The sequence below is a fragment of the Populus nigra genome, chromosome 14 (assembly GCF_951802175.1).
Source record: "Populus nigra chromosome 14, ddPopNigr1.1, whole genome shotgun sequence".
Taxonomy (NCBI): Eukaryota; Viridiplantae; Streptophyta; class Magnoliopsida; order Malpighiales; family Salicaceae; genus Populus; species Populus nigra.
The window spans coordinates 3,357,898-3,385,320 of NC_084865.1; the positions used below are offsets into that span (position 1 = coordinate 3,357,898).

At 32.8% G+C, this 27,423-nt stretch overlaps 2 protein-coding genes across 3 annotated transcripts; one reads left to right on the plus strand and one right to left on the minus strand.

Moving 5' to 3' along the window:
- Positions 1-788: 788 nt before the first annotated feature.
- Positions 789-11,157, plus strand: LOC133673010 (fatty acid amide hydrolase-like). The gene is made up of 20 exons (XM_062093602.1): positions 789-1,335; positions 1,965-2,074; positions 3,897-3,957; positions 4,203-4,390; positions 4,600-4,729; positions 4,970-5,047; positions 5,222-5,369; positions 5,560-5,672; positions 7,753-7,828; positions 7,930-8,001; positions 8,107-8,161; positions 8,301-8,372; positions 8,514-8,594; positions 8,756-8,859; positions 8,951-9,043; positions 9,816-9,884; positions 10,086-10,150; positions 10,296-10,357; positions 10,438-10,533; positions 10,879-11,157. Exons 1-20 carry the CDS (start codon positions 1,236-1,238, stop codon positions 10,939-10,941), a joined length of 1,836 nt encoding a protein of 611 aa, XP_061949586.1. The 5' UTR covers positions 789-1,235; the 3' UTR covers positions 10,942-11,157.
- A 1,068-nt stretch (positions 11,158-12,225) lies between these two features.
- On the minus strand, positions 12,226-18,499 carry LOC133673096 (filament-like plant protein). Of its 2 annotated transcripts, XM_062093737.1 has the most exons (5): positions 18,367-18,499; positions 17,499-17,671; positions 15,791-15,971; positions 14,004-15,361; positions 12,226-12,697 (listed from the first exon to the last, which is right to left on the minus strand). In XM_062093737.1, exons 2-5 carry the CDS (start codon positions 17,607-17,609, stop codon positions 12,326-12,328), a joined length of 2,022 nt encoding a protein of 673 aa, XP_061949721.1. In that variant the 5' UTR covers positions 17,610-17,671; positions 18,367-18,499; the 3' UTR covers positions 12,226-12,325. The 2 variants fall into 2 exon arrangements, with proteins under 2 accessions (XP_061949721.1, XP_061949722.1); XM_062093738.1 differs by lacking the exons at positions 17,499-17,671; positions 18,367-18,499 and adding an exon at positions 15,483-15,598 and having other exon boundaries at positions 15,791-15,927.
- Between the last annotated feature and the right edge of the window lie 8,924 nt (positions 18,500-27,423).

A 27,423-nucleotide genomic window follows, 5' to 3' on the forward strand; every position in this document is an offset into this window, starting at 1 on the left:
TTTATTTGTTTTAAAAAAATTTTAATTTAATTATATTTTTAATAAAAACTAAACCAAATTAAAAATAATCACCCGTCGAGTGTTGACTTTATTTCTCTTAATTCATGGTTCAAGAAGAGAGTGTTCCAAAGAAACTTTCCGTGATGCAGAAGTTAAGTTAGGCATAAATAACCTATACGGATATAGGAGTGAAGGCCGGTGGCTCGAACTTTTATCGTAATTAAATAGATTGGGACCATAATGCACCCAAGTCCTGTTGACTGAATGGGGAAATTTTATATAATTTTCACCATTAATTGAAAAGCTCGTCCGCATGCCTCTCCTTCAGAACACTCCGTAGCAATTATATAATTTTCCGTAACAATAATAAATTTTAAGAATATCAGTCGAGCTATCTAAGAAGACAAATTTTGAATTCTGATACCTGAAATTAATAAATAGTTGGTTAAACTATAACTGAACTTGGTTGTAATTAGTGTGTGATGCAAAAGCATTTAATAGTTGAAAACCATAGATTTAGTTAATGAATTGTAGCTCAATAATTATCATTAATGAAGCTCAATTACAATTAATGTCTTTTTTTTAAATTAAATAACTCAAATCTAAATCTTTTACTTAAAAAATCAAGATTCAATTTAGAATGAACACTATTAAAAACTTGATCTATGTTTTATTATATCTTTTACTTAAAAAATTAAGTTTATTTGGTAGAGTACGAAGTTGAGAGTGAGATAACTATGTATGTTTTATTATGTTAAGAGTGAAGGGGCATATCAAGATTAGAATATTAGACAAGAAACACAGAAGAGCTTGAGATAGTCATATGATGGAGGAACAGAACACGACAGATGCAGTAAGCAAGAATAAAAAGGAAAGAAACCAAACGAGCCATCATCTGGCAGTTACAACCCGCCAAGAAAACAAAAGTTGCTAACGTCCATCAACTTCTTTGATTTTCTCAGCCCAATATTAATATCCTACCTTACCTGAAAACGACTCTCTCTCTCTCTCTCTTCTTTGTCTACAGCTTTCCTTCCATACCTATCTATGAAGGGAGCAGCTCAATATTAGCTTTCAATCAAGTTACAATTACAACATTTTCCTTGTCATCTCCGCCCTCTTGGTCTCAGCTCTTGTCTATATGTACCCTTTTGAGCTGGTGGTTTCTTTTCTTTCATGCTAACCTCTGCCGGTATTCAGTACTGCTTCATTCCCTAAAACCTACCAGCTTTCTCATGGGGTTGTTCAGAGCTAAGGGTGTGGTTTACAAGCCTGTTGAGAATGTTAATCTTGGCCCTGATAGTGATGAATCCTATATAAAAGCCAATGTTAAAGGTTTTCTTTTCCATCTCCAATCCTGTTCTTGCTTTTGATTGCTATGATTGATCTTTCTGTTTTCTGCTAACACGGGAATTTGTAGACGAGTTTTAATGTTTTATTGTCTCGGTATTGAGATTCGTATACTGTTATATCATTTTGTAGGCGGAGACTTTTGAGTCAACGGAACATAACAATCAAGTGAATCATGTTTGTATGTCATTTGCTGTTAAGATTCTGACTGTTAATTTGTTGTTCTGGTCTGGTACAGAAATTAATCGCTCTGTTTAGACAGAAATTCTGGCAAGACAGGTTGCTTGAATACAAGTTTCTGAAGTACTTTTGTTTGTTTGATTATACAATGTTCGCAATTTAAGTCTGGAATCAGTGATGGTGAAATCACATTCTCTTAATTAGAGTCTGGACTAGTTTCACTACGCTTCCTGTCCTTTCTTCATCATTTAATTAAAATCAGAATTACCAAAAGCAGAAACATGCTATTTTGAAGTCTTGATTAACACACGTATGTCCTTGTGCATATGCCTATGCTTGCTATATCAACGCATATACTTGTGTTTGAGTTTATTTTCATGTTGTTGATAAATGGTATGTGCACTACATGCTAAAGTTTGCGTTTGTTTCTTAAGCTCCTCGCATGGCTGGATTTCTTGCCAAGATTTTCGCCTGGTTTCTCGAGTCGCGAATTTTCGGAGCATTCCTTCTGCACATCTTGAAGAGAAACAATCTAATTCACAAGGTATGTCTTTTCGTTTCTTCGTAATCTTACATTGTAACTCTGTTCCTAGTATCTTTTTCATCATCCTATGAATGATCAAATATGCAACTATTGATATGTTACATTTCCCTTCTAGTTAATTGTCAACATCTCCTTTCCCTTTTGCGTCGAGCTTTTTTACTAATCAGTGATTATAATCAAAACCATTTCAAGAAACATCATTAGCATCTCTGCTTTGGTTCCTTCCAAGTATTAAGATGGTAATGCAGCTTTCTCAACTTTCTTCTTTCTGAATTGTCATCTTTAAGACTAAAACTATACAAGGGCCCATATTTTTGTAATTGTCCAAGGAAGTTGTTATTGGTAGGTTATGAGTATGCAGAATGCACGCATAGTTCATCGAAATTTATATGACACCATTTTTTGTTCTTTCTTCTTATATATATTTTTTAAAAATTGTTGTTTGACAAACTAACCAAGATTTAAACTAAATTCAGAATAACCAAAATTTGTGTACATTGCTACAATGCTGAATTAGATTTTCTTTTGGTAGTGAGATTAGACAGCGACACAGTATAAACTAGGTGTTCTCCCTTGATACATCACCTAAGCTGATTTTAGCCATTAATTTTGGTATGAAAGTAAGCTCCTTCAATGGCTATAGTCCCCATATGGCTGTACTGGTGTGGACAGGACCACTCTACAATCTTGCCAGAGGGTTTTTAATGGTGCTATTTATTGTTAAAGGCACCGTTGGAGCTTGGTAGCTGCAAGCCCACCTGGCCAAAGGATAAAGTGCATATTGTCATCTTCACTTCATTGTTTCACAAACCATGCTGACTCTTCCACAGCCAAATTCTTAAATACCTAGTCTTGCCTACTTGCAGAGCTGCAAGCCCTCGTTTTCTTCGCAAGAAACTGTTCAAGTGACAGCCATTAAAGATTGTTTTATTGTGATCCTTCGAAATATCCCAGCAGAATTCCTCATAAACACATAGTGGCATTATCAACTGAACGAAGTTGACTAAACTTACACTTCAAGAATATGTCTTAATTAACATTAGCAAATACAATTTCTTATCTCAAAGCCTCCATCAAATATTGATTCATCTAAAATCCCACCACTGATACTAAAATAACAATAGTAATAATCATCGTGGGGGCAGCTGCGGCATTGCTGGTGATAGTGATGATGATGAGAGCTCAGAAAAGATAAAAAGATTATAAAGTTGCGATCCATTTGCTCTGCATTGCATCCAGTTTCCGATGAAAAATCACGGAACATTGTTGAATATCCTGATTCACTGGACTACCAAAAGTTGTGGATTACTAGAGAATAACAAATGAAGCATAGGATGATTCAGCCATGAGCAGTTTTTATGTGCACAAATGCAAGCTTCCTAGTAGCTGAAACACAAATATATGAAATGGTACGAACTCATAAACCATAATTCGAAATCCATGCCACCTGAGGTTTCAAAAATAAAGTCAAAACCAAACTCCCAGTACCAGAAAGAAGCCTCAGCCATTCAATTTTTCATCAGTTGATGTTCATAAAATTCCAGGAAAGAATACTTGATTTTCTAATTTTTATGTGTTTCAAATATGCTTGAGCTAGAAAATAGCCAAACAAAGATAAGTTGTGGAACATTTAAAATTTCAGATTTTTCATCATGTCATTGGAGGGCTTGTTACTCGTTCACAAATCTTGCAAGCTGGTCATATGTATATGAGGTCACACTTTAAGGCCTCATCTTGACATCACAAAAAAAACAACCTTTATTACACCATTTCTTTCTGATATTCTATGTCAAAGACTCACGAATGCCTGCAACTCTTTCAGCTTGTTACAAATGCAGAGCTGGAGGAATCACCTGTCTATGTCCCTTTGCATCCATTTGAAGGTAGGTTCACTACTCATATTGGCCAAAGTAGAAGAGAAGCTTTAAGTTTCCACCTCTTCTACTATCTCTGGTACTATTCACAGTCTGTAAATTGGTTATAGTTACAAAAAAGTTAGCATCAAGCATGTCTAGAAGAGAAAACCCTGATCTTTCAGGATTTCAAACAATTATAACATGATCAGCCATTTATATTGCTTTCATTGGAGTTCCATGAGAAAGATTTTTATTTCAGTTCATCACTGCAGAGCTCAATGAAAAAGAAGTCAAACACGTAAATTCTGATCTATCACCATCTGAACAAGTTCAGCAGGCAGTTGGTTGTCTGCCTCTACCTTCAGAGAAGATTGTTAATGGATTGAAGCCATCTTCCCGTCGCTGGACAATAATGGATTATTCTAAAGCATATAGCTCTGGAGAAATAACTCCATACAAGGTACATAATTTCTTTCATGAGATGTTCTTTTCCGTTGTTGTTTGAAGTTAATGAAGCTGTAACTTGCACAAACACTTGAAACCTTAAAGTCTAATTACGTCATTCAAAGGCTTTCTTTCAGTCTCTTTTCTTGTTGCCGTCAAGCTTCTAGTGTAAAAAAATTCAAAGCAGTTTCCCATAAGTGCTTGACGTTATTCAACTTAGCACAGGTTGCAGAACGACTAGTAGCTGCAATCCATGAATCTTCCAGTCCTCCATTGGACATGGCATTCTTTATTAATTATGATGCTGAAGATATTTTAAGGCAGGCTAAAGAATCAACTCTTCGGTATCAAAGAGGTAGGCTTCATCGAAACTCATGAGTAAATCTTTGCGCATGAAAAAAATATATTGCAAGTTTGATAATCATCCTTCCAGAAAGAGTGCGCACTATATGTTTCATGAAAGATATTGGGTCTGAATTTATTGATGGTCTCATTCTTCTAGTCTCCTGAACCTTGTTATTTTCTTCTAGCCCACCATATTAAAGTAGTTGCTTTGAACATGCTACAAAACTCATACTTGTTCTGTTACACCCAGGGGAGCCAAGATCAGTTCTAGATGGAGTTCCAGTTGCAATCAAGGATGAAATAGACTGTAGCCCTTATCCAACAACAGGTAACTCATCGCTGACCATGTTGGTTTAACAAATTTCTCTGCTTAATTCTTCTATTAGTATACACTTCCCTTTTGTTGGTGTGTCTACAGATGCTGCCAACCGCAATTAGTTTGGGATTGAGGCCTGGTTGTTGTTGTTTTCACTGATGCTATATATCACATTGATTTTTCTAGGAGGCACTAAGTGGTTGCACAAATTTAGACCTTGCAAAGGTGATGCCTTCTGCATTTTGCGCCTCAGATCATGTGGTGTGGTAATTATTGGAAAAACCAATATGCACGAGCTTGGCGCTGGAACAAGTGGAATAAATCCTCACTATGGGTACAAACACTCAGCTTTTCTCCTCTTACAAATCTGATAATATCCTGCTAGAAATCTTGGAAGTCACAACAAAAATACAGTACAATCTCTTCTTTTTTTCTTGTAAATTCAAATATAGTTTATTCTTCTCTGTTTAACTTCAGAAAGGTCTAAGAAAATGATGGTATCTCCACAATTATGAATGTTGTAGGGCTACTAGAAATCCATACGATCCTAGCAGGATATCTGGAGGTTCTTCTAGTGGATCAGCTGCAGTGGTTGCTGCAGGACTTTGCCCTGTTGCCCTTGGTGTTGATGGGGGAGGTACTTAAAATTCATCCTTCACTAAACAGTAATCGTTTTGTGATTTTATATGTAGATTAACGGAATACAGAAGCTAAGCTGAGAAACACAAAAATAACATCTGCTATTGTTATTTCCCAGTTTATGAATTTCACTGACACGCCAAGAGGAAGTTATTAACTGTTGAATTTAAAGCAAAATAGACAAGTATTTCATTTATACAAAGACACTTGCACCCACAGCTAGCTTAGGCACTCACTAGCTATACTTGTTTTATCACTCACCACTGTTTTTCTCACAGTCGCGGCACAACACACCACTTAAATCTCACTCTCTTGCACTCACAAGTTCTTATTTTACAGCACGCACACCACTTTTTTCTACACCTATTCTTCTCACTTGCTGCACACCCTAACACAAATACTTCATATACATACTAAGTCGGTTGAAAGAATTGTATAGAGATCTTTTTCTTTTTTCTTTATTTTCTACATTAATGAAAAGTTGGAACTAGAATTCTCTAGAGATGTTATTCTTGCATTAGTGGAAACTAAGTCCTAGAAATTATCTTGCATGAGAATAACCGGGTTTTTATAGAATGAGAAAGGTAGGGGAGAAATATGGAATGATCTTCAACACCCCCCGCCATTCCAGATTTCCTCATTATCATTATTTATGTTGAAAACATCACCTATTTAATCTTTCATGCCAGCCTCTCATATAGAAGGGTGGTAAGGTAATTATTTTTATTATATATATTTTTAAGATATGAGAAAGTTCATAACAAAATAGGTTTGTCTTGGTGACCTGTTAGATATAAAATATATAGGGCTGATAAGATATCAAATCTAATATGTTTAGGATCAGTTACCGGCTAAGTCTAAAGTATTATAAATTTGGTGATATGTTAAACCCATCATACTTGGATTCAATCATCAGTTGAATTCAAGATAATATAAACCTAATAAGATACTAGATTTAATATATTTAGATTTAATAATAAGTTGAATTTAAAATAATATAATACTGACGAGATGTTAAACTTAGATAATAAAAAATAGGTTGATAATCTTTGTCATCGAACCAAATGTTTTATTAAAATTTATCTTTTTTGTGGTGTGAACTCTTCATTCAATAAAAAAACCTTGTATTTTTCTATCAACCTGTTTGGTGGTTTCTTAGGCATCGTTTGGGAACGCGGCTGCGGCTGCGTTCCCAAAAAATTTGAAAATTGTTTTTTTGCTAAAATTTAATATGGTTTGTACGTTTTGGATCGTTTTGATGTGCTGATGTCAAAAATGATTTTTAAAAAATAAAAAAACATCATTGGCATGTATTTTAACACGAAAAATTATTTAAAAACCACCCACAACCACACTGTCAAACACGCTCATAACCTTATATGCCCTTTTACAGATATTCTAAGATTTCCTCTGACTTCCTTGTCTCGCTTGACTTCAATGTGAGAATCTCTTTCTTCGTTACTTCTTCCCACTCGACATTTCTCGACACCTCTTCAGATATCATCGGCTCCATCGCTTACTTTTCTTCAACCAAGCCCTGTGAATACAATGAATCTTCTACAATGGGCAATATTTATTCCCCAGTTTTATATTTCTCACCAGTTTGCAACTGACTCTCTTCGTCCAACTCCTCACTAGATGGGCATGCACACTCCTCCATTATCTTTGAAATGAATGGATTAGTTTCCACCAAATTGTTGACTTCTAATGTAGATAATGAAGGAACTTACAAATAAACTTTAACCCTAAAATATGATAATTTTAGCCTTTTGTATATAGACTAAGTACATAAATATTTTTTTTTCTCACTTGAACCAATAATTTAAGAAAAACCCAATATTCTTGTTTTACTTTCCCTAGAAATCTTATCTTTAATGCTTGGAGTAGAACAAATAAATATTTGTTTTCTGTAGCTTGCCAAGATCATATAGACAGACTTTTTTAACAAATTAATAAATTTATTTGTGAAGGAAGGTTCTGCCATTTATCCAGAAAATTCTGCAAAATTGTGAAACATATCGCCATGTATCATGTCAATAATATCTAAGTATATACACCTTTCATCATAATGTAATTAGGATCCGTGAGAATGCCTGCAGCTCTTTGTGGTGTTGTTGGTTTCAAACCAACTTTCGGGCGTGTGCCTCACTCTGGGTGAGAGCTCATTTCTATCTTGATTTTATTTCAGAAATATTTGGTTTTCTCAACGCGGATGAAATTTCAATATTGTGAAGATAAATTTTCCATTTTTTCAGTGTTCTTCCTCTGAACTGGACAGTGGGGATGGTAGGAGTGTTAGCAGGCACAATAGAGGACGCATTTATCGTGTTAGTGTCATCTCTTTATTTGAACTTTTTTTCTGAGTTACAATTTTATGTTTCGATGCCTTTTTCATGAATTTGAATAGAGTTCAAAGTACATTATTTCTCCAGTTATGCAGCTATAAATGGCCCAGTTCCATCCCATGAAACCTCTGTTATACCACCGGTAAGAACCTGCTCCGCAACTTTCTTTTGAGTTTAAACTCCTACCCTCTGAGCACTCTTTGGAAGTGGCCTTGTTAACTATTTCAGAGTGACATCTGATAAAACACAAATCTTTACTTCTCTGTTTCTGAAACTATTAGCCAAAGATGTATTTCCCAATGCTACAATCAACAAATTCAGTGTCAGACATCACATTGGCAAGATACGGGGAGGTTAGTAAATTATCAACCTTAGATTCACATATATTCTTGTTTCAAGTGAATTATAATCATGCAGAAAAATCCATTTATCTGTAGCAGATCATTCTTCTGATTCTTTCCTTTGATTATTGAACCACGAAATGGATCCATTAGTGGTTTAATGATTGCAGTGATGATATTAGAACATGCTGTTCCCTAGCATTGCACAAGCTTTCTGAGAAGCATGGTTGGAAGGTATAGATAATATATCATCCTGTACAAAATTCGATGCAATGATGAAGTTTTCTGCATGTTTCTTTGAAGAAATTTAGGCCTTCTATTTTCAAGGAAGCTCTTGACCAGCTTGGCCATTGTACATTGTCTGCTAATGCTTTATATGGTCTTTTGCATGCAAGACTGTAGATGTTACCATACCAGACATAGAGGCGATGCGCCTCGCACATTATTTAACAATTGGATCTGAGTGCACCGCTGCACTTAGTTCTTATCTAGAAAAGTTGTGAGTTGTCTCTGGCTACCACATTTTCATCTTTCTTTCCAATAAAATATTGTTAAACATGGATGGTGATATAATGTGCTCTTGAAAAAAGGGATATTGCAGAGTCAGGATGGGATGTCAGGGTAGCACTTAGTGTTTATGGTGCTTTCAGTGGTGAAGATTATATAAAGGCTCAGAAACTTAGGTACATTGCTGGCTACATTTCATTGTTTTTTTATATATAATTACAAGGCATGGTGACAGTTGAAATTAAATTGGATCATAAATGGAATACCAGCTTCCAGCATCAGTAAATTCCGAAAATCTGACTTGAAGATACATAACAACATGATGAACCTTCATATGCTGCATTTCATTTGAGTTTTTCTGGTTTTCATCTTGTGATGACTTCTAGTTTCAAATATTTCATTGGTGAAGCTGTGTTAAGTACATCAGTGGCAAAATTTTTGTTTCACCCCAAATCTGCACAGTACTAACTAGCAACATTTAGTTATCTATGACAAAGTAACGCTACTATTTAGCTTGCCATTGTTTCATGTAATGGTAAAAGTCTCAAGCTCGTAAACACAAGTAGCGGATTCAGCTCTAACAGAAGCGCATTCACGCAAAAGTTCTTGAAGCTTAAGACCATTTCCCTTCAATCCCCTGCTAGTGTTCTGGATTGATTTCTAGCAGTATATCTGGTTCTCAAGATATTATACTTTCATATAAATTCTATCAATGAGTTCACAAGTCACTTTCATTGATTTTTCATTCCAGCTCATATTTAAACTTCAATTAGACATTCACTTATCATCAGCATTTCGAATCCCCTTGGGAAATAGATAGCCTGTAGGTGAAGTTTACTTGTTAGTTAACAGCAAATCACTTATCATTTTGACTCCTACATAATTCTTCATCTAGTTGTTTGCATTTCATGACTACATTTAATGATTCAAGATCCTATGCATTTGCAGGAACCGCCAGATACAATTTCACAGGAATATATTTACAAAAGCAGATGTCATTGTTACACCAACAGTAGGGTATTGATTTCTCCTTTTATTGGTCCTGTCCAAATGTTACTGATGCATGCTCTCCCGTATTTGTTTCAAAGGGCTCAAATTTCACTCTATAGTTGCTATCCTATACTGTAGACAGTATTGCATGTATGAAGCTACTATCTTTGACATCAAAATGCGCTTTCATCCCGCTTATGCCTGATATTCATCTATTTTATACGACAGCGTAACAGCATACCCTATTTTGAATGATGCTCTCCAGACTGGTGAGCTGGACTACATAAATGGAGGTAAGAAGTTCATGGCATGGCAAGATTTTAACAAAAAATGTACAACGAAAATGTTTGAACCCTCAAATGGCTTCACTATAAACTTTCAACTAGTCAAATAAAAATACAATTTCGTAATCATGGTGACCCACTTTTACTTTTGCAGCTGCGCTAGTTCGGTATCAGATAGCAGGAAATTTTCTGGGATTACCTGCAGTTACTGTTCCGGTAATGATCTTCAATGCTAGCTCCTGCTCATTATTTTATTTGGCTAGTTTTCTTCTATTAACCTGAAATATGTAACACAGGTTGGATATGACAAAAAAGGGTTGCCTATAGGCCTTCAATTTATTGGAAGGCCGTGGTCTGAACCAACATTAATCCACATAGCACATGCTATGCAGGTATATTATCAATTTATCATGTTTTGAGATTTAGATTTGTATAATGTTCCTCTCCTTTTCTTTCAATTTGACTCTTAAGATACATATTAAAAATGCTTGCAAACTTGATATTCCAAGTATTCATGTCTAGCCATATGCATGATGTGCTATTATTATCTTTTCCACCTCCAGTGATGTGTTTTCCATGTAGCATTTAAGATAACTATTTGACTAATTGTTTCAAGGAAGAATCGTCTTTGCAAAGCTCCCAGGCAATCGGATTGTCTTAAAATTTGAAAATCTTTTTACACGATTTTCATGTTATTTATGCATAGGGACTGATCCGTGAAGTATTTTTGGTTTCAGACTCTGTGTATCTCAGAGTACAGAAAACCACAGGCTTTCTATGATTTGCTCAAGAAGGATTAACTGAAACAGGAAGCTTCAAAAGATCGAAGACGGTCTTTCAATTGTCAAAGTATTTCTACTCCCAGTTGTTTACTCTTGCTCTTTATGAAAATGTGGAAACGTTTTGCATGGAGTGCCTGGTTATCCTTAGCTTTTAGCACTACTATGTAACAGAATTTCCACAATCAACGTGTATTTTATATTTGATAATAATAATAAAAAAAAAGGTTACTTACAGATTGGTTATATTTGTATGCACATCAAAGCAATCATCATACCCAGCATTTCCACTTGCACACCCGCAGGCCTTATTGTCCAATTTTAATACTTTGAACCCATCCCTCAACAGGATCTTTGTCAAACTTTATCAGCCATATATAAGGTTTCCGTTCTTGTCGGCTCAGACTCTAGCCCTTCTTGTTCAGGACCCCAACCTACTGCCACAGATTCATTCTCACGCATCTTGGCTTGTTCTTCTTCCCTCTGTTATTTATCAACTCGTGGTTTAAAGGCATATTTCGTCCCCGGATAATAAATAGCCTATCTGTCAATTTCAACCCAGTTGTTCCAAAATATTCTGACACGTGAGATCCAACTGTATTTTTTGGTGGAGTGATTATGGTGCTGCGGAGTAGTGATGGTGGGGGCAGAGGAGGAGAGGTGGTGGTGGTGATAGTGGTGATAGTGGGGTGGTGGCAGCAGTGGCAAAAGCGAAGGCAATGGTGTGGTGGGTTTCTTAAGACAGGACAACAAGGACCAAAAGGTGATGATAGTAATCGAATAGTTGCAATATAGTGCAGGTGAAATTTCACAGGAGTGCCATGAATTGGATAGGGTGAGAGAAAAAAAATATTAAGCAAAATTATATCCATTTAATTATTTTTGCCACTTTTGACAAATACCAAAATCATATCCTGTCATTTTGAAATTGAAAATTTCAATTCGATAAGCATCAGAGAATCTCATTTCTTTTTGTAAAATGTTTTATGAGCCAAAAAGATTTTTCAAAAGGCGAAGTTAGTAGTTTATTTAGGTAATATCAAAGAATTTTATTAGACAGTTTGATAGTCAATCAAAAGTTTTTAAATGTCCATTCTTATTTAAGCATGCTTCCTAGAACTCTAATTTATTTATGAAAGACTATTTCCGCCACTTCCCCACCGCAGAAAGCTGAAAGCTGTCAAAAAAGCAAATTGAAATTCTGAAAAACGCAGAGGAAAATATTGATTGTTATGTATTTTTTTTATGGATAATTTGTTTGTGAAGGAGGTGATATTTATAATTTTATATAAATACAACTGCAAATTCAAATGAAGGAATCTACATTCTTTACGACAAGAATGAATTCTTTACAATGGAAAAAATTTAATACCTAGTTGTTTCCTTAAATTTCACTCGTCATATACTAATTTTCATTGCGAACCCTACTAAGACCTCTGGGGGGAAACTTTCCAAATCCATTTCTGTTCTTTTCAGAAACAAAGCTCGAGTTTAATGATAATGATGACTCCCTATTACTTCCTTTCTTTGATCTTAAAGCACCTCTACTGACTTGGAAGGCTTCAGAATCTCTACCTGAAGATAGATTTCTAGGATCAGGTCTCTGTTGTTCATCATCAGCATGAGCCTTTAATCCTTCACTACTGGCATCTGAGGATTTCTCAGAATCAAACAAGAGGTCTTCGAATGTTGCAAGAGATTTCAACTGAAGACCAAGAGATGAGATCGTTTTCTGGCAATCAGCAAGTTTGCTTGCAGCAACAGCTAGCTCTTTCCCCTGTGATAAAAAAACAAGATGTGAATACCATTTACCAAAGCAATTGTGTTTAGCAAATTACTATTGTTCTTAAAACCCATCTGTTTTTTTAACAGATCATGTCATGATTAGCATGCATCCAGAAATACAAGAATTTTAGGTATCTCATATCATTCATAACTGTTATGCCAATTGGTTTTATGAGGTCAAAAATGATTCTGACAAAGGATATCATTGAAAGAATGATGCAAGAAATTTCGAAGGTAGCTTTGAAACCTTTATTTATTTATTTTTCTTGTAAAGATAAAACTGCTCTTTTTAATGGAAGTTAACCCAAGAAAATATTTTATTCCCTTTGAGATAAAGTTTCATATTTAATCGAGTAGCTAACTACAAAGAAAATCATTGAAAAGAACAATAACGCAACAAGGACCATTTGCTTTTGTAGAAGTTTCGCAATATGAAAGTTAATCAGAAATGGACAACAAGGATTACAAGATATTAGATATAAAGACTTGAATTTGTCAAAATTCAAGTTTAAATGGTTAGTACAGCGAACAGTGGTATAACTAGTCTATAAAACAGTCCCTCTCCTGAGACTTCGAAATTTGAAAGAAGTTACAGACTACCAGTTGAAAATCATCCCAGAATGCAAATCACTATGTTGCACAGAATAGAAAAGGGAATTCAGGACATTTTGATCCCAGAACAGTATAATGGCGGTAGATTTATTTATCAACTAAGGTGGTTTTTGATATTACGATAACGGTTACTTTTCAAAATATTTTTTTGCTTAAAAATACATCAAAATAATATTTTTTTTTATTTTTAAATTTATTTTCGATATCAGTACATCAAAACAATAAAAAAAAACTAATTTAAAGCAAAAAATAAAAAAATTCAAAAGCATGATTTGACCGCAAAAACAAACACTACCTAAATTGCATAATTAGGGTTTTGCATAAAACAATGCTGGCCGAAGGTGAATTTGAACCTTCATTATTATTGCCTTGTCATAAATTTGACATTCTATGAAGGCATTTTCTTTAAAAGGTCAAATAACAAACACACAAAAGAAATTTGTGAATCAGCAAGATCAATGTTCCAAAGAGATCTGTTACGTGTCTGCAATGTGGTTGGCTTGGCTTGTTATAAGTTGGGGTAACAGAGTATAGCAGCCAAGATGGAAAATGCAACTGGATCAATATGTATGGCAGATTTAAGGCACGAGAGACCATGTAAGTTGACTCAATTACAGTAAATGCAGCATTTATGAACTTGGAGTGGGAATAGTTATTGAGCTTCTAGTAAGTCTCAAGATACTGACCTGTGTAATCTTCAACTCTTCATTAAAGCTGGCAACACGCCTGCGCTCATTCTCGTGCTGGAGCTCAGTTTCACATTTCATTTTTGAGAGCTCAGCCTCCAACTGCTGGCTCTTTACAGCATTTTCAGTTGACAAGGCACGCTCTTTCTCAACCTCCGAATCTAACGAAACAACTTTAGAAAGCAAGGTTTTGATCTCAGCTTCAGCAATTCTGAGTTGTGATTTTGTCTCTTCACTCCTTGCTTCAATGTCCTTCATCTCTTCCTCTCTAGCTTGTCTTGATTCATTTGCAAGAGCTAACTTAGCTTGCAGCTCCCCTATCTTTGTATCTGCTTCATGCAGGTGACTCCTTAATGTCTCGAGCTGCCTCTGGCATTTAGTCAAAGCCATTTCTGACTTATTTTTTTCTTCTTCCATCTTATCCAACTTCTCCTCCAGTTCAGCAGTCCTGTTAATCATGGATTCGAGTTCTTCTTTCCATGGGTTTCCACTACCATTGCCTTTATCTGATACAGATTCTGCCTCAAGGTAAGAACTTCCACTTAATGTATATGGAAAAGCTGCGAGTCTTTCCATTTCCAAAAAATCATCCATGAGATTGATTTCAACAGAATGAACCGTGCGGTTTCTTCCAATAGGCTTCCAATTCTTATATTGATCAAATTCTGTAGCATGAGCACAGGCCCGTGAGTCAGAGCAGCTTGGGTCGCATTCATTCATTTCCAAGCCACTCATCTTCCATGAATGACTTTCAACTGCCAGTAGCCTCTCCCCAATATCAGATTGCCTGTCAGTGATAGACTCGTCACCAATTGATGAGGCAGTTAAAGATTTATAATCATTAGCAGCTGATGCTTTATGAGCCATGGCTTTCAACTTCCGACACTCGGCTTCAAGCTTAGCAAGCTTCTTTATGCTTTCCAGGTGTAGTTTGCTTGCTGTTTCAGCAGCTTGGGTGCTCAAGTCCCTCTCCAAAATCCTAATCTCTATCTCCTCAGCTCGAGAAAGGAGCTCGCGCTTAAGGGACATGTTCTCTTTCTCTACAGCATCAAACCTTTTCCATAAATCCGAATCAGCTGAAGTAGTAGCTTCATCTTTAGCAGTTTGAAGCTGAGCCTGGAGTTCCACAAGCTGGGCCTCGAGCTCAGACTTCGTTGATTCCCATTCACTAATTTTCTTGGTGACAGCTTCATTGATCCTTTCATCTTGCTCTTCTCTTGATTGTCTTAGCTGCCTCACACATTCCTTCAGTGCTGCATCCAGATGACCAACTCTGTCTTCAAGTGCATAGTTCTTCTTAGTGGCATCCTCAAGTTGTTGCTTTAAAGCTGACAGATCATTTTCAGCTTTCTCCCAACCTAGAGTTTGAGGCAGAAAAAACAAATAATAGTGATGAACCAGATATGGGAGGCAGGTTATAGATCACATCCCTAATTAGAATAAGAAATGGAATAATGTTAGAAAAAGACGTTTACGGACAATCTTTAAAAAATGCCATCAGATCCCTTTTTGTTCTTTTTTTTTTCCTTTTTTTATGGTTGGGTTGCACAACGGAGAAGCCCTCCTTCAGCCTTAATCCCTTTCTGCTCTCGTACCTATATCATGGGAAGGATTCAACAGGTATCTTAGAAAAAACTAAGTAACCTGACAAACTGGGCTAGCCCTGGTGTGTGTGGTTTTTTTTTTAATTTATTATTCAAGAAGTTTGTACTGTTTAATTTAGAAGAGACCAAACACTAGCTCAACTTTCAACAGAATTTGAGAGTAGAAAACAATGAGACAAATACCTGAGACTGCTTCTTCTGCAACTTTGGCATGCTGCTTTACCAACTCTTCTTTGGCACTAATGTTCAGGAGAGCAGCAGATAGTTTCTCTGTCAAAGTCCTCACATTGTCACTATGGTCTTCATCGGTGAGTACAGACTTAGATGTAACTTCTGGTGATTGAGGATTATGAATGGGATATACCTTTGCCAAGAAGAAGGGGAAAAAATCAGAATTTCCCCCACATCACTTAAAAGCACAAAGCCATCATTTGCATGTTGAAAGCAAAAACCAGGACACAATGACCCAATGGCAAATCATTAAGACAAACAGATTCTCAATTTTCAACCATTGACAGAAATCTGAGTTTCAAAAGCATACCAGAGCTTTTATGTAGACACAAATTGATTGTGGGAGTAGAAATCCTCTCAATAGGAATAGGAATTCCATCCTGCTAAACAGAACCTAAAATAAACTAAATTGATTGTGGGAGTTAAACTGCTGGTGCTAGCATAATAGCTTCGGATTCACGGAACACAAATCATCCTTCCCGATCCATGTGGAATCAGGATGGTGAAGAGACTAAGAGAGGTGATCCGATATGAAGATTCAGGCCAAGTTTTATTCTGTTGGTTATGATTCATCAAGTACGAATATCCTACAAAGACTGCTCAAGGGATCTTATACAATCTCCACCTTCAGAATGGAAAGGCCGAAAGGCACACTGTTAAAATATGGACATGTTAAAGTAAAGTTCCACTGTAAGGGTGACTCTTACTGTTCATTCTGACTGTGCATCTTCTTCTTCCACTGAAACTGATTGGATGATGCATGCCTTGCAGAGCAGGTACTATCCATGCTACAAACTACAAATCAGGTACAGGCATATTTCTGATGGTTGAAGCAGATATTTTAGGTAAGGTTGAAATTATTTTTAGCCATGTCCAAGAAGTTTCAAGTCAAGTAGAAGCTAGCCCCAGAAACATCCGAGGATCTTTAGAGCAAGTGGTAACTTTTGTTCAATCTGGGCTTCAGAATGATGAGGAAGAGAAACAGACTGCGATACTACTACAAGTAATGAGCCATAACTGGCGGAAATTGAAGAAGATGCTGATGAAGCCTCATGAAAGAGATGGAATTTGTTGGAACAGCAAAGAGTTTGAGGAATTGGCTTCATTATTCAATCCCTATCTAATGGTGCTATTGAGGAGAAAATGATCTCAAGCCTAGGCCATAGATTCATTTGAGTCGATTAAGAAAAGCTCATTTATATCTAAATCGCTCCAGCCAGCCTCAAAAATCAATGCCGTAGATAAAAATGCTCATAATTTTTGCAGTAATTTTCTGTCACAAGGAAAATTCAAACAAGCACTGCAAGCAAGCAACACCTTAAGTGCCTAATAAGACAATACAAAATAAGAAAGGATTATACTTGAATGTATGGGAAAAAACTTATCCTAAGATAAGACCAGCAGGATTCATTTGAGAAATTTCTTTGAGTGCGTTTCTGCAAACTCCAAAAGATGAGCAAAAGAATATAAATTGAGACCTCATCTGAAGAGTGGCAGGCCATGACAAATATCGCATAAACAGAGATTCCAAGTTTGACAAAATACATTCCAATATCCAAAGTTCATTCCACTTAATGTTTTTTAAAATCTTTTTTTGAAAAAAATAAGGTATAGAAGTATAGCAATATGCAAAAAACTCAAAACCCAAAATTGAACCAACCTGATCATCAGAGAATCTTTCAGAACGAGAAGATATGGACCCTGAACTGTCTGTTTCCCCGGGACTCTTCTCTGACGACTTCCTTCTCCATAACCAGCTCCTCCTGTCCATCTCCAGTCCCACCAAAGTATCACTATCCCCTCACACAAAATTCCATTCTTTTCATTGTAAAGCTACAAACACAACCACCCAACATCATTAAACAAAAACCCAACAACCTTAATCCTACAATGTGACCACCAAACCAAGTGTTTGCTTTGAAATCTCAGAAGTTCAAGGATACCAAACAATGTAAGCAAGCAAGCTAGCAAGCAAACAAAAAGGGTCAAATCCAACTGTTACAAACAAATAAAAATGAGTAGTCTTTTTGGTAAAGATATTAACATTGCTTAGAATTCACTCTCCATAACCAATCTAGAAACAATGTCCTAACTTTTTGAAGAAGAATCATGCTCATCAAAAGGATGGATATATTTGATAACCCTTTTAAAGTTTGGCTCTTTTATCTATCAACAATTACTTGAGACATAAGATTTTGAACAACTCATCAACTGGCACCTACCAAATCCCCCAAATTTCACGCCATGAAATGAGTGTCATAGAAATAAAGAAGAAAATCATAGATGGATAGAAAGAGACAGAGAGGACCACATGAGAAAAGGCCAATACTGCCTAATAGCCAATAATAACCCCATTTCTCTTCAACAAAATTATCTATCTATCTAACAAAAAGAAAAGGCAAAGACCCGCCTTCAAACATCACATGAAGAAGCAAGAAATAATTGCTAAGGCAATAATACTCATCCCAAATTATCTCAAGCTAAAATCTTTAAATTAAGTTTTTGTAAAAAAAAAAAAAAAGAGGTACCTTTAGCTTTGAGACAATGAAAAAAGAAAAATCAATCAAATATTGATTGACGAAAAAGAGTTACAGAAGCAAGCACAAACAAACTGTGCAGAGAAATCTGAGGAATGTCAGTACAAAATGCAGGTGTTTAAATAGGGATATTTTTTCTCTTTTTTTTATTTTTTGAGAATCTTTTCTTGGTATTTTTTATTTTATTTGTTCAATTAATGAGTTGTAAATCAAGATAGTGTACGGCGAATTGGACGTGAAGAGGACGAGACATTGGCATATATTAACTTTTTATAGTAAGAAGTAGGCGAATGGGCGAAAAAGGGTGATATTATTCTGTGTTTTGTTTTTTTATTGACTTTCTGGCTTGATTATTCAAATAAAAATGGCGTCATTCCCGCCCATTGATGATGGGATTTGAGCACCCACCATTTTTTTCAAATATTCTATGCCATTTGTCAACATTGATCGACTGTGTGCTGCTTCCATGTCTGTCTCTTGTTTTCTTCTTTCCAATTGGACGTGAAGAGTGCTGGATGATTTTTCTATGTCTAATGTAAAAAATAATTTTTAATAAATAAAATAATAATATTTTTATATATTAAAACAAACATTTTAAATCACAATTATTATTATACTCATAAACACTACTCTAGTATATGATTGCGTTTTGCATGTATATGATTGCGTTTTGCATGCATGGGAGCATACTAATGTGCATTGTCTCTAGCATTTATTATTATGGTTTTAAAAATACAAACACATTACTAAGCTAATAGTTTTCTTTAGGTTATTTGAAGGTTTATGATTTGGTTGGTAAACAAGTATTTTTATCATTATTATTATTTACAAGTAAAATTTATATCAAAAAATTGCAGACACACAAATAATTTCATATAAATATAATTCTTTTGATAAAAATGGTCTAATTAAATATCTGATCAGCAAATGATTTGTGTTATGGAGTGTTTAAAAATGTAGTACCAATTGTTTTTCAAAATATTTTTCATTTTAAAATACATCAAAATAATATTTTAAAAAAATATATATTTTTAACATCAACATATCAAAACGATCCGAAAACATAAAAACTATATCATTAGATTTTATATATATATATATATATATATATATATATATATATATATATATATAAAACCGATGGATTACTTGTGTGTATGGTTTTTAGTCTTGTGTGTCTGTCAATGTTTCCATTTTAAAACTGCATGGATGTCTGTTGTTCTATGTAATCTTGTAATAAAATAATTGCATACATTAATATTAAACATTTAAGGGTAAGTAGACCTAAATTGTCTAAGAGAAATAAAAAATTCTCAAGGATAGATTAATTAATTATATTCAAGAACAAAAGAAGTTAGGCATTCGAAGATTTTTAAATTTTTGAGAAGAATTCCATCTTGTTTTTGTTATCCTTTTGGAAACATTTGCACATTTTGTTTTGAAGTTTTATTTATTTATTTATGTTAGCAAAGACAACATTTGTAATGATTGCGCAGTCCTTTTGAATGAGTAAACCTTTTCTCCTTTTTTTTCTTTTTTTTTTTTTTGTCCATTAATTTTCCTTTGTGAGAGTATAATTATAATTATATTTTTAAAGTGTTTTTTACTTAAAAATATATTAAAATAATATTTTTTATTTTTTAAAAATTATTTTTAATATCAGCGCATTAAAATATCTAAAAACACCAAAAAAATATTAATTTAAAACAAAAAAATATATAAAAAATTTAAATTTTTTTAAAAACACTTTTAAAACGCAAAAATAAATAGAATGAATATAATAGTATTAAAAATAAAAAAAATATTAATCTTTCCTTATATGCTACAAAAGCATGATAACTTATTTGATTTATCTTTTGTTTTTGTATTTAACATTATATTTGAGTGGGTTTTAAAAATATATTTGACTTGAAATAATATTAAATTAATATTTTTTAAGTACTTTTTAATGATTTTGATTTCTAATATCTTAAAAAACAATTTTAATACATTTTTAAACAAAAATATATTTTAAAAAGTACTCTGCTTTTAACATAAATATGAAATTCTCATTTCTTTTTGTTCTTCTAATCCTGTGTGTGTGTAATGTTCATGGGATATTTAAAATAAATAAATAGTGGTTCTATGCACCCTTGTATAGCTGTAGCATTCCCCATTAAAAAAAGAAGAAGAAGGTTCACTTCCATGGAAAGCTTTATTGTAATAAAAATATTTACTACATTGATATTGCACAAGATTTTTTAAAAAAATATGTAACCTTCGTTTACTTTTTTCCATCATGACATCTAATAAAATATTTTGTGGAAACACAATAATCTTTATTACCTTTTCTATAATTAAAATGGATATAAAAATAGGTTAAACAAACACTCAAAAATTTTAGTCATAAAATAGGTTAAGCAAACACATTTAGAAAGAAAAAAATACCAAATCTATGTTGAAAAATAAGATAGTGTTTAATTACTGTTTTGAAACCAAAAAAAATAAAAATAAAGAAGATAAGACAGAAAAAAAGATGGAAATATAATTGTATATGATAATAATGTATAAAATAAAATGATTGTTTATATATTCTATTTGATTATGGTGGAAAAAATAGAACAAAATATTAAAAAAAATTATTTTACTTTTAATATATATTGTTGTCAAACTTATATTCTTTTCAAAAAAAAACTATATATATATATATATATATATATATATATATATATATATATATATATATATTACTTTAGTTTATATTAAGTGTTGAGATTAATAATATTATAATAACATTAGTTATAAAACCATGACCGACTTAACAGGTTGACCCGAGACCTGAACTGGTCTGAGTTTAAAAAAAAATAGAGAAAGAATTGACTCGATTTGACCCAATTAAAAACCAAGTTCAACCCGAGATAAAATATCAGTAAAAAAACCAATGAATTTTTTGAAAACTAAAATTAATCAAAACATAGTTGCTTTGATTATTATTTTTGAAAAAAAAATTGGGTTAGTCAGGTTGACCATCCCGATCCATAACCTGAACCTTGTCCCGGGTCAACTCTTAAGTCAGGTTTTAAAACTATGATAATAACCATTTTTATCCATATGTTGACTTAAGTCAACCCGTGGTAACCATCTCGGCCCATGACATAGACCTTACCCTAGTCGACCTTCAAATCAAGTTTTAGAATTATGATAATAATAATTTTTATCTTTACATTGACCCAACTCAACCTAGGTTGACCTTTTTGATACGTGACTAGAGTCTTAGTTAGACAATTTTGAAATTATAAGTTTTTTACAATGATATTCTAAAAATAATAAATAATAAATATTGTCTCTTAAGATATGTTCTTTCTATACCTTACATTTTGAAAGTACATAAATCCACTTTAAAATTATTTTAGATATAGATTTATTTTTATATTTTTACCTTTATCTTTTTAATCAAACACAATTCTATTTTTTTTTGTTTTTGTTCTTTCTGTTCTATGATATTAATCAAACGCTATCTAAGAGTATGCTTAATTATACAAAATTATTTTTTTTTATATTTTTAATATTTTTCAATAAAAAATATATATTTATTTTTTGAGAATGAAAAAGATTTTTTCACTAAAAAATAAAAAATATTATAACTATTTCTTTTCATAAAAAAACATAATCATAATTTATAACACTCTATTAATATTTTATATTTGTGATAATTTAATTATAAAATATTAATTTTATTTCACTCAAATTAAAAATCATCATGAGCAAGTTATATTTGTTAACACAAATAAAGGAAATTGTTGATATTAGATTTATAATACAAAAATATTAAGACACTAATTAAATACAAAAATGTAAAAAAAATAATGTTTTACATTCTTAAAAAGTATTTATATATAAAAAATATCTTATCATTCATCATTTTAGATTTTTTTTCATTAAAAAAATCGAGAATTTTATAAAATAAAACTTTGAAAAAACTTCAAAAATATGATTTTAAACTCAATATAAATTTATAAAATAAAAGAATATATTTTTTTAGTTTTTCGGACGGAAAAATTTTATATTTAAGTAGAAAGTTCCGGCTGTCTTGTCTTTTAACTCTATATTTTTTTTAAAAAAAAGTTAGAGTATTATTCTATTATTAAACAAAATCTAGGATATAAGGTTCATAATATATATACATATACACTGTCTCTTTAAAAATCTGTGACGAAATTCAAGCCTAAAATCTCATTTTGGATGAGTTTTTTACTTATCACTTTAATCAACTCTTCAGCAACAAAAATCTTGATTCACTGGTTTGGGATTGAGTTTTAAAAGCCATGCCCTTGAGAAGTAAGCAGCATATAATTGCTTTTGCTATTTGTTTTTTCGTTTTAAAAATGTTTTTGATTTGAATTAATATTTTTTTAATATTTTCAAATTATTTTGATGTTTTAATGTAAAAAATTATTTTTGAAAAATAAAATAAATATTATTTTAATATTTTTTCAATAAAAAATACTTTAAAAAACAACTACAACTACATTCCCATACATCTCCTTGAATACTTCTCAAAATCATGGTATAAAAGGGTTACCATGCACATGTGTAAACAATTTTTTTGAAGTCAATTTACATGTATTGATATCAAAAATAAATTTACATATATATATAATATTATTTTTATATATTTTCAAATAAAAAATAATTTTAAAATAACTACCACTGCACTGCAGTTTCAAATAACACGGAGAGGTGTGTCCTTGCCAATGCATTGTGAATCTGCATTGGCAACGTATGGTGCAAACTGTAATGTTTAAAAGAAATTTCAATGGGTAAATGAAGACCGAATCGAGGACTCTCTCTCTCTCTCTCTCTCTCTCTCTCACACACACACACACACCCACAACACGCGCGCGCGCGTATAAACGTAGATGCAATCAATCATAGATTGAAAGGCATTTCTGATTTATTCAACTTGAAAATCCTACGAAATCTGACGTGGACAAAGGTGAGTTTGAAGCATCAATGATATCAGATGAGAGGGTAGCTTGACACAAACCTTCCTCCTAATTAGGTGAGATACCTAAGGCCTATGAGTTCGGTGACAAGACACTCTTCGATTTTTATTTTATTTTATTTTATTTTGGTCTTGTCCATGAAACATTGCCCCTACCTAGTACCGCAGTGCATATTATTTTTTAATTAAAAATATTTTATTTTATTTTTAATATATCCATTTTAAAAGAAAGTTCAACTACAAAAACATCACTCTATTTTAATTTTATTAATTCAACACGTTATCAATTTCATTTGTCAAACTAACCCTCATGCTTTGTGATTCTCCATGGTGTTGTTAACCTTTAATCCATTTTTATCCTATTTGAATGTTAAGTTTAAGCAAATCTGTCCATCTAGCATTTAAGTTGGGTCATCTAACCACAGATCAAACTTTATATAAATTTAAAAGAAGAGAAATCAAATCAAAATTATATATATATATATATATATAATTTATGCATGCACAAACAGTTTCCTTTTCTGATTTGAATTCCTTCCTACCCAAACATTGCAGGCCAGATTTGAAGCAGGAAACGTGCGAATTCAAAGATCTCTATTTCTGGAGAAATTTTAGAAAATCGAATTTTCTTTCCAACGACACTGATCTTGTAATTTTTAGACCTCTGAGACTTGAGATAAGGGCCATAAACCGAGACAGTATTTGGAGTGCAGGAAGTTCTGGTCTGATTCAATCCTTATTTTTCGACTCGCTTTTTAGGCTTCGAAACAGCGAAACTGAGTTATATGCCCTTCATATGTTTTGTAGACCTTCATCTTAGATATTTGAAAATGGCGACGAACATCTAGAACTGAGTTGTATATCTTCTTTTGCAGCACACAATAAATCAATGTTTGGTTTTATTGCCGGATTTTGCTTACCCAATAATTTAGTATCTGAAAACACATTAATTTCCCATAAGGTCAATAGTTCAAAATGGGATCCAAAATTCTAATTATCTTGTGCAACACATCCAAAATATTTCAAAATCAAGCATGAATAGTGGAAAATTTACATGCTAAAAATTCAAAGATCTCTATTTCTGGAGAAATTTTAGAAAATCGAATTTTCTTTCCAACGACACTGATCTTGTAATTTTTAGACCTCTGAGACTTGAGATAAGGGCCATAAACCGAGACAGTATTTGGAGTGCAGGAAGTTCTGGTCTGATTCAATCCTTATTTTTCGACTCGCTTTTTAGGCTTCGAAACAGCGAAACTGAGTTATATGCCCTTCATATGTTTTGTAGACCTTCATCTTAGATATTTGAAAATGGCGACGAACATCTAGAACTGAGTTGTATATCTTCTTTTGCAGCACACAATAAATCAATGTTTGGTTTTATTGCCGGATTTTGCTTACCCAATAATTTAGTATCTGAAAACACATTAATTTCCCATAAGGTCAATAGTTCAAAATGGGATCCAAAATTCTAATTATCTTGTGCAACACATCCAAAATATTTCAAAATCAAGCATGAATAGTGGAAAATTTACATGCTAAAAATTCAAAGATCTCTATTTCTGGAGAAATTTTAGAAAATCGAATTTTCTTTCCAACGACACTGATCTTGTAATTTTTAGACCTCTGAGACTTGAGATAAGGGCCATAAACCGAGACAGTATTTGGAGTGTAGGAAGTTCTGGTCTGATTCAATCCTTATTTTTCGACTCGCTTTTTAGGCTTCGAAACAGCGAAACTGAGTTATATGCCCTTCATATGTTTTGTAGACCTTCATCTTAGATATTTGAAAATGGCGACGAACATCTAGAACTGAGTTGTATATCTTCTTTTGCAGCACACAATAAATCAATGTTTGGTTTTATTGCCGGATTTTGCTTACCCAATAATTTAGTATCTGAAAACACATTAATTTCCCATAAGGTCAATAGTTCAAAATGGGATCCAAAATTCTAATTATCTTGTGCAACACATCCAAAATATTTCAAAATCAAGCATGAATAGTGGAAAATTTACATGCTAAAAATTCTCTTATCAGATTTTCTTGGAAAGTTATCAGTGAAGACTCTAAGCCTACAAAATTTTTGACCGATTTGAAGGGAAATTCGTCTCATCATATTGGCCTTTCTTTGACCTAGTCTTTATATCCTTGATAGTAATGTATCCCACCATTTCATATTTTCTATAAGGATCAATGGAGATATAATGAGAAAATAAAATAAAAAAGGATATGTATGACATGACATCTTATTTATTCATGTCCTATTATAGAGAGACTCCTAATGGATAGAATCTAACTCATAACGATTCGAGCTTAACCTGTCTAATTCTAAAGATTTTTCAGGTCTTTAAATTTCTGAGTTATCAGTGGGTACCTCATCCTTTTAACCTTATACAATCTAGGTTAGAGAGAGACTTCACAATACAAAGTGTATAGGATGAGTTTCAATATGAATGAGAGCCCAAATAAGCATTAATAGAACACACACGCCACCTAAATCTTTCTATCTAATCATACGAAGGACAAACTCGGGTTCAAAGCTTTTATGAATTTATAATGAAATGTGTGAAAACTCTAAACAATAACACGCATGCATATATAATCCAATGTGTAAAAAAAATATAGTAAATTAAATTTCACAAATGAACATAAAAAAATATTAAAAAATGAATAAATTATAAAAAAAATAAAAGTACTTAGGCTCAACCCTAGTCCCTAATGAGTCACTATACTGTTATGATATGACAAATACGAGAATCTTCTAAATTAAAAGGTAAAATAAAAATAATAGAGTGGTCACCTAGTATTTAAAAGAAACTAGAAATCCTAAAATAGCTAGTCTAAGAGATCCAGGTATAGAGATAGTTATGCCTAAGAGAAGATTAATGTCACCTTTAGCACATTCTTTTAAATGAAAGGTTATTTTTGTTATATATTTTATCCTAAATTTATTCTGCATATGCTATTAATTGTTTAAATTTATTTCTAAGGTTTATTCATGATTTTTTTAATTAAAAAAATGACTTCTATCCTTGTGACTTATTAATAAATTTGACATTCATCTCTAAAATTAGACAATTTTATCAGTTTACAAATGTTTTTATATTAATAACTAAAAATATAAGATTTCATTGATTTGTAAAAATTTTGACGGTAATCCCTACAAATCAGTGATTTCATTGATTTAGAAAAAAAAAATTGACATTAATTCTTAGAATAAAAAATTTCATCAGTTTCGGATTTTAAAATGGGCATTAAACCATTAAGGAGGATGAAAATTAGGCTTTGGACGTGCTTTTTTAATATGCCTAAAATAAATCCTAAGAGACCACTCATAATTTTTGGGTCTACGTGGATCATGTTGACCCGCCTCGGATCCACTCACAATAATATAAATAATATATTGTAACGTGTAAAAAAACATAAGAAATTATATAGTTGGTAAGAAGAACATGATAGTGTTTTATTTTTAAAATCATATATTTTCATTTTGAGAATGTAAATAGCAAATCGATGAATGTGTTAAGCAAAAGAAAGCTCGAAGAGAAATCAACAAAACTTTGCCGGTACAAAGATGTGAGGTGTGATGATATTATATAAAGAAAAAACCATGTGTGTTGAACATAACTTCGAATTTTCGAGAAGAAAAGCCTAAATTTTATTTCCATTTTCCCATAAATTTGAGTTATAATAATAAAAATAAAAAAGATACGAGTTGAATCTAAATCAATATTGTATTTTGATAAGATGCTCGGAGTTAAACTTGAATTAAAATTAGTAGAGCTTGGCGGATTCAATGAACATTCGGTCATAATTTAATTAGTAATTAATTATTTGTTTTGTTTTAATTGCAGATTTTCAATTCAAACTTGTATATAGCCACCGAAAGCAACCGATATTCTTTATAAAATAATGCTTTCAAGGGATTAAATAAAACTTCATGATTTGGGAGCATATTCTCAGCATCGGGAAGAAAGACCTGAAATTAGATTAGATCGTGTAAAAGTTTCTTGTCTTCTCCCGGAAAAGACGAGAGTGATTTAGGGCTGTGGGGTTTTTTTTT

What these genes read in the sequence shown, in the direction of transcription:
- LOC133673010 (XM_062093602.1), top strand. Translation starts at nt 1,236, where the DNA reads ATGGGGTTGTTCAGAGCTAAGGGTGTGGTTTACAAGCCTGTTGAGAAT. An exon ending in CTGAGAAGCATGGTTGGAAG is followed by an intron (nt 8,595 to 8,755) that starts GTATAGATAATA and finishes TTTGCATGCAAG; the next exon opens with ACTGTAGATGTTACCATACC. An exon ending in ATTGTTACACCAACAGTAGG is followed by an intron (nt 9,885 to 10,085) that starts GTATTGATTTCT and finishes TTTATACGACAG; the next exon opens with CGTAACAGCATACCCTATTT.
- LOC133673096 (XM_062093737.1), bottom strand. Translation starts at nt 17,609, where the DNA reads ATGGACAGGAGGAGCTGGTTATGGAGAAGGAAGTCGTCAGAGAAGAGT. An exon ending in TGCAGAAGAAGCAGTCTCAG is followed by an intron (nt 15,362 to 15,790) that starts GTATTTGTCTCA and finishes CTCAAACTCTAG; the next exon opens with GTTGGGAGAAAGCTGAAAAT. An exon ending in AAGAGTTGAAGATTACACAG is followed by an intron (nt 12,698 to 14,003) that starts GTCAGTATCTTG and finishes TTTTTATCACAG; the next exon opens with GGGAAAGAGCTAGCTGTTGC.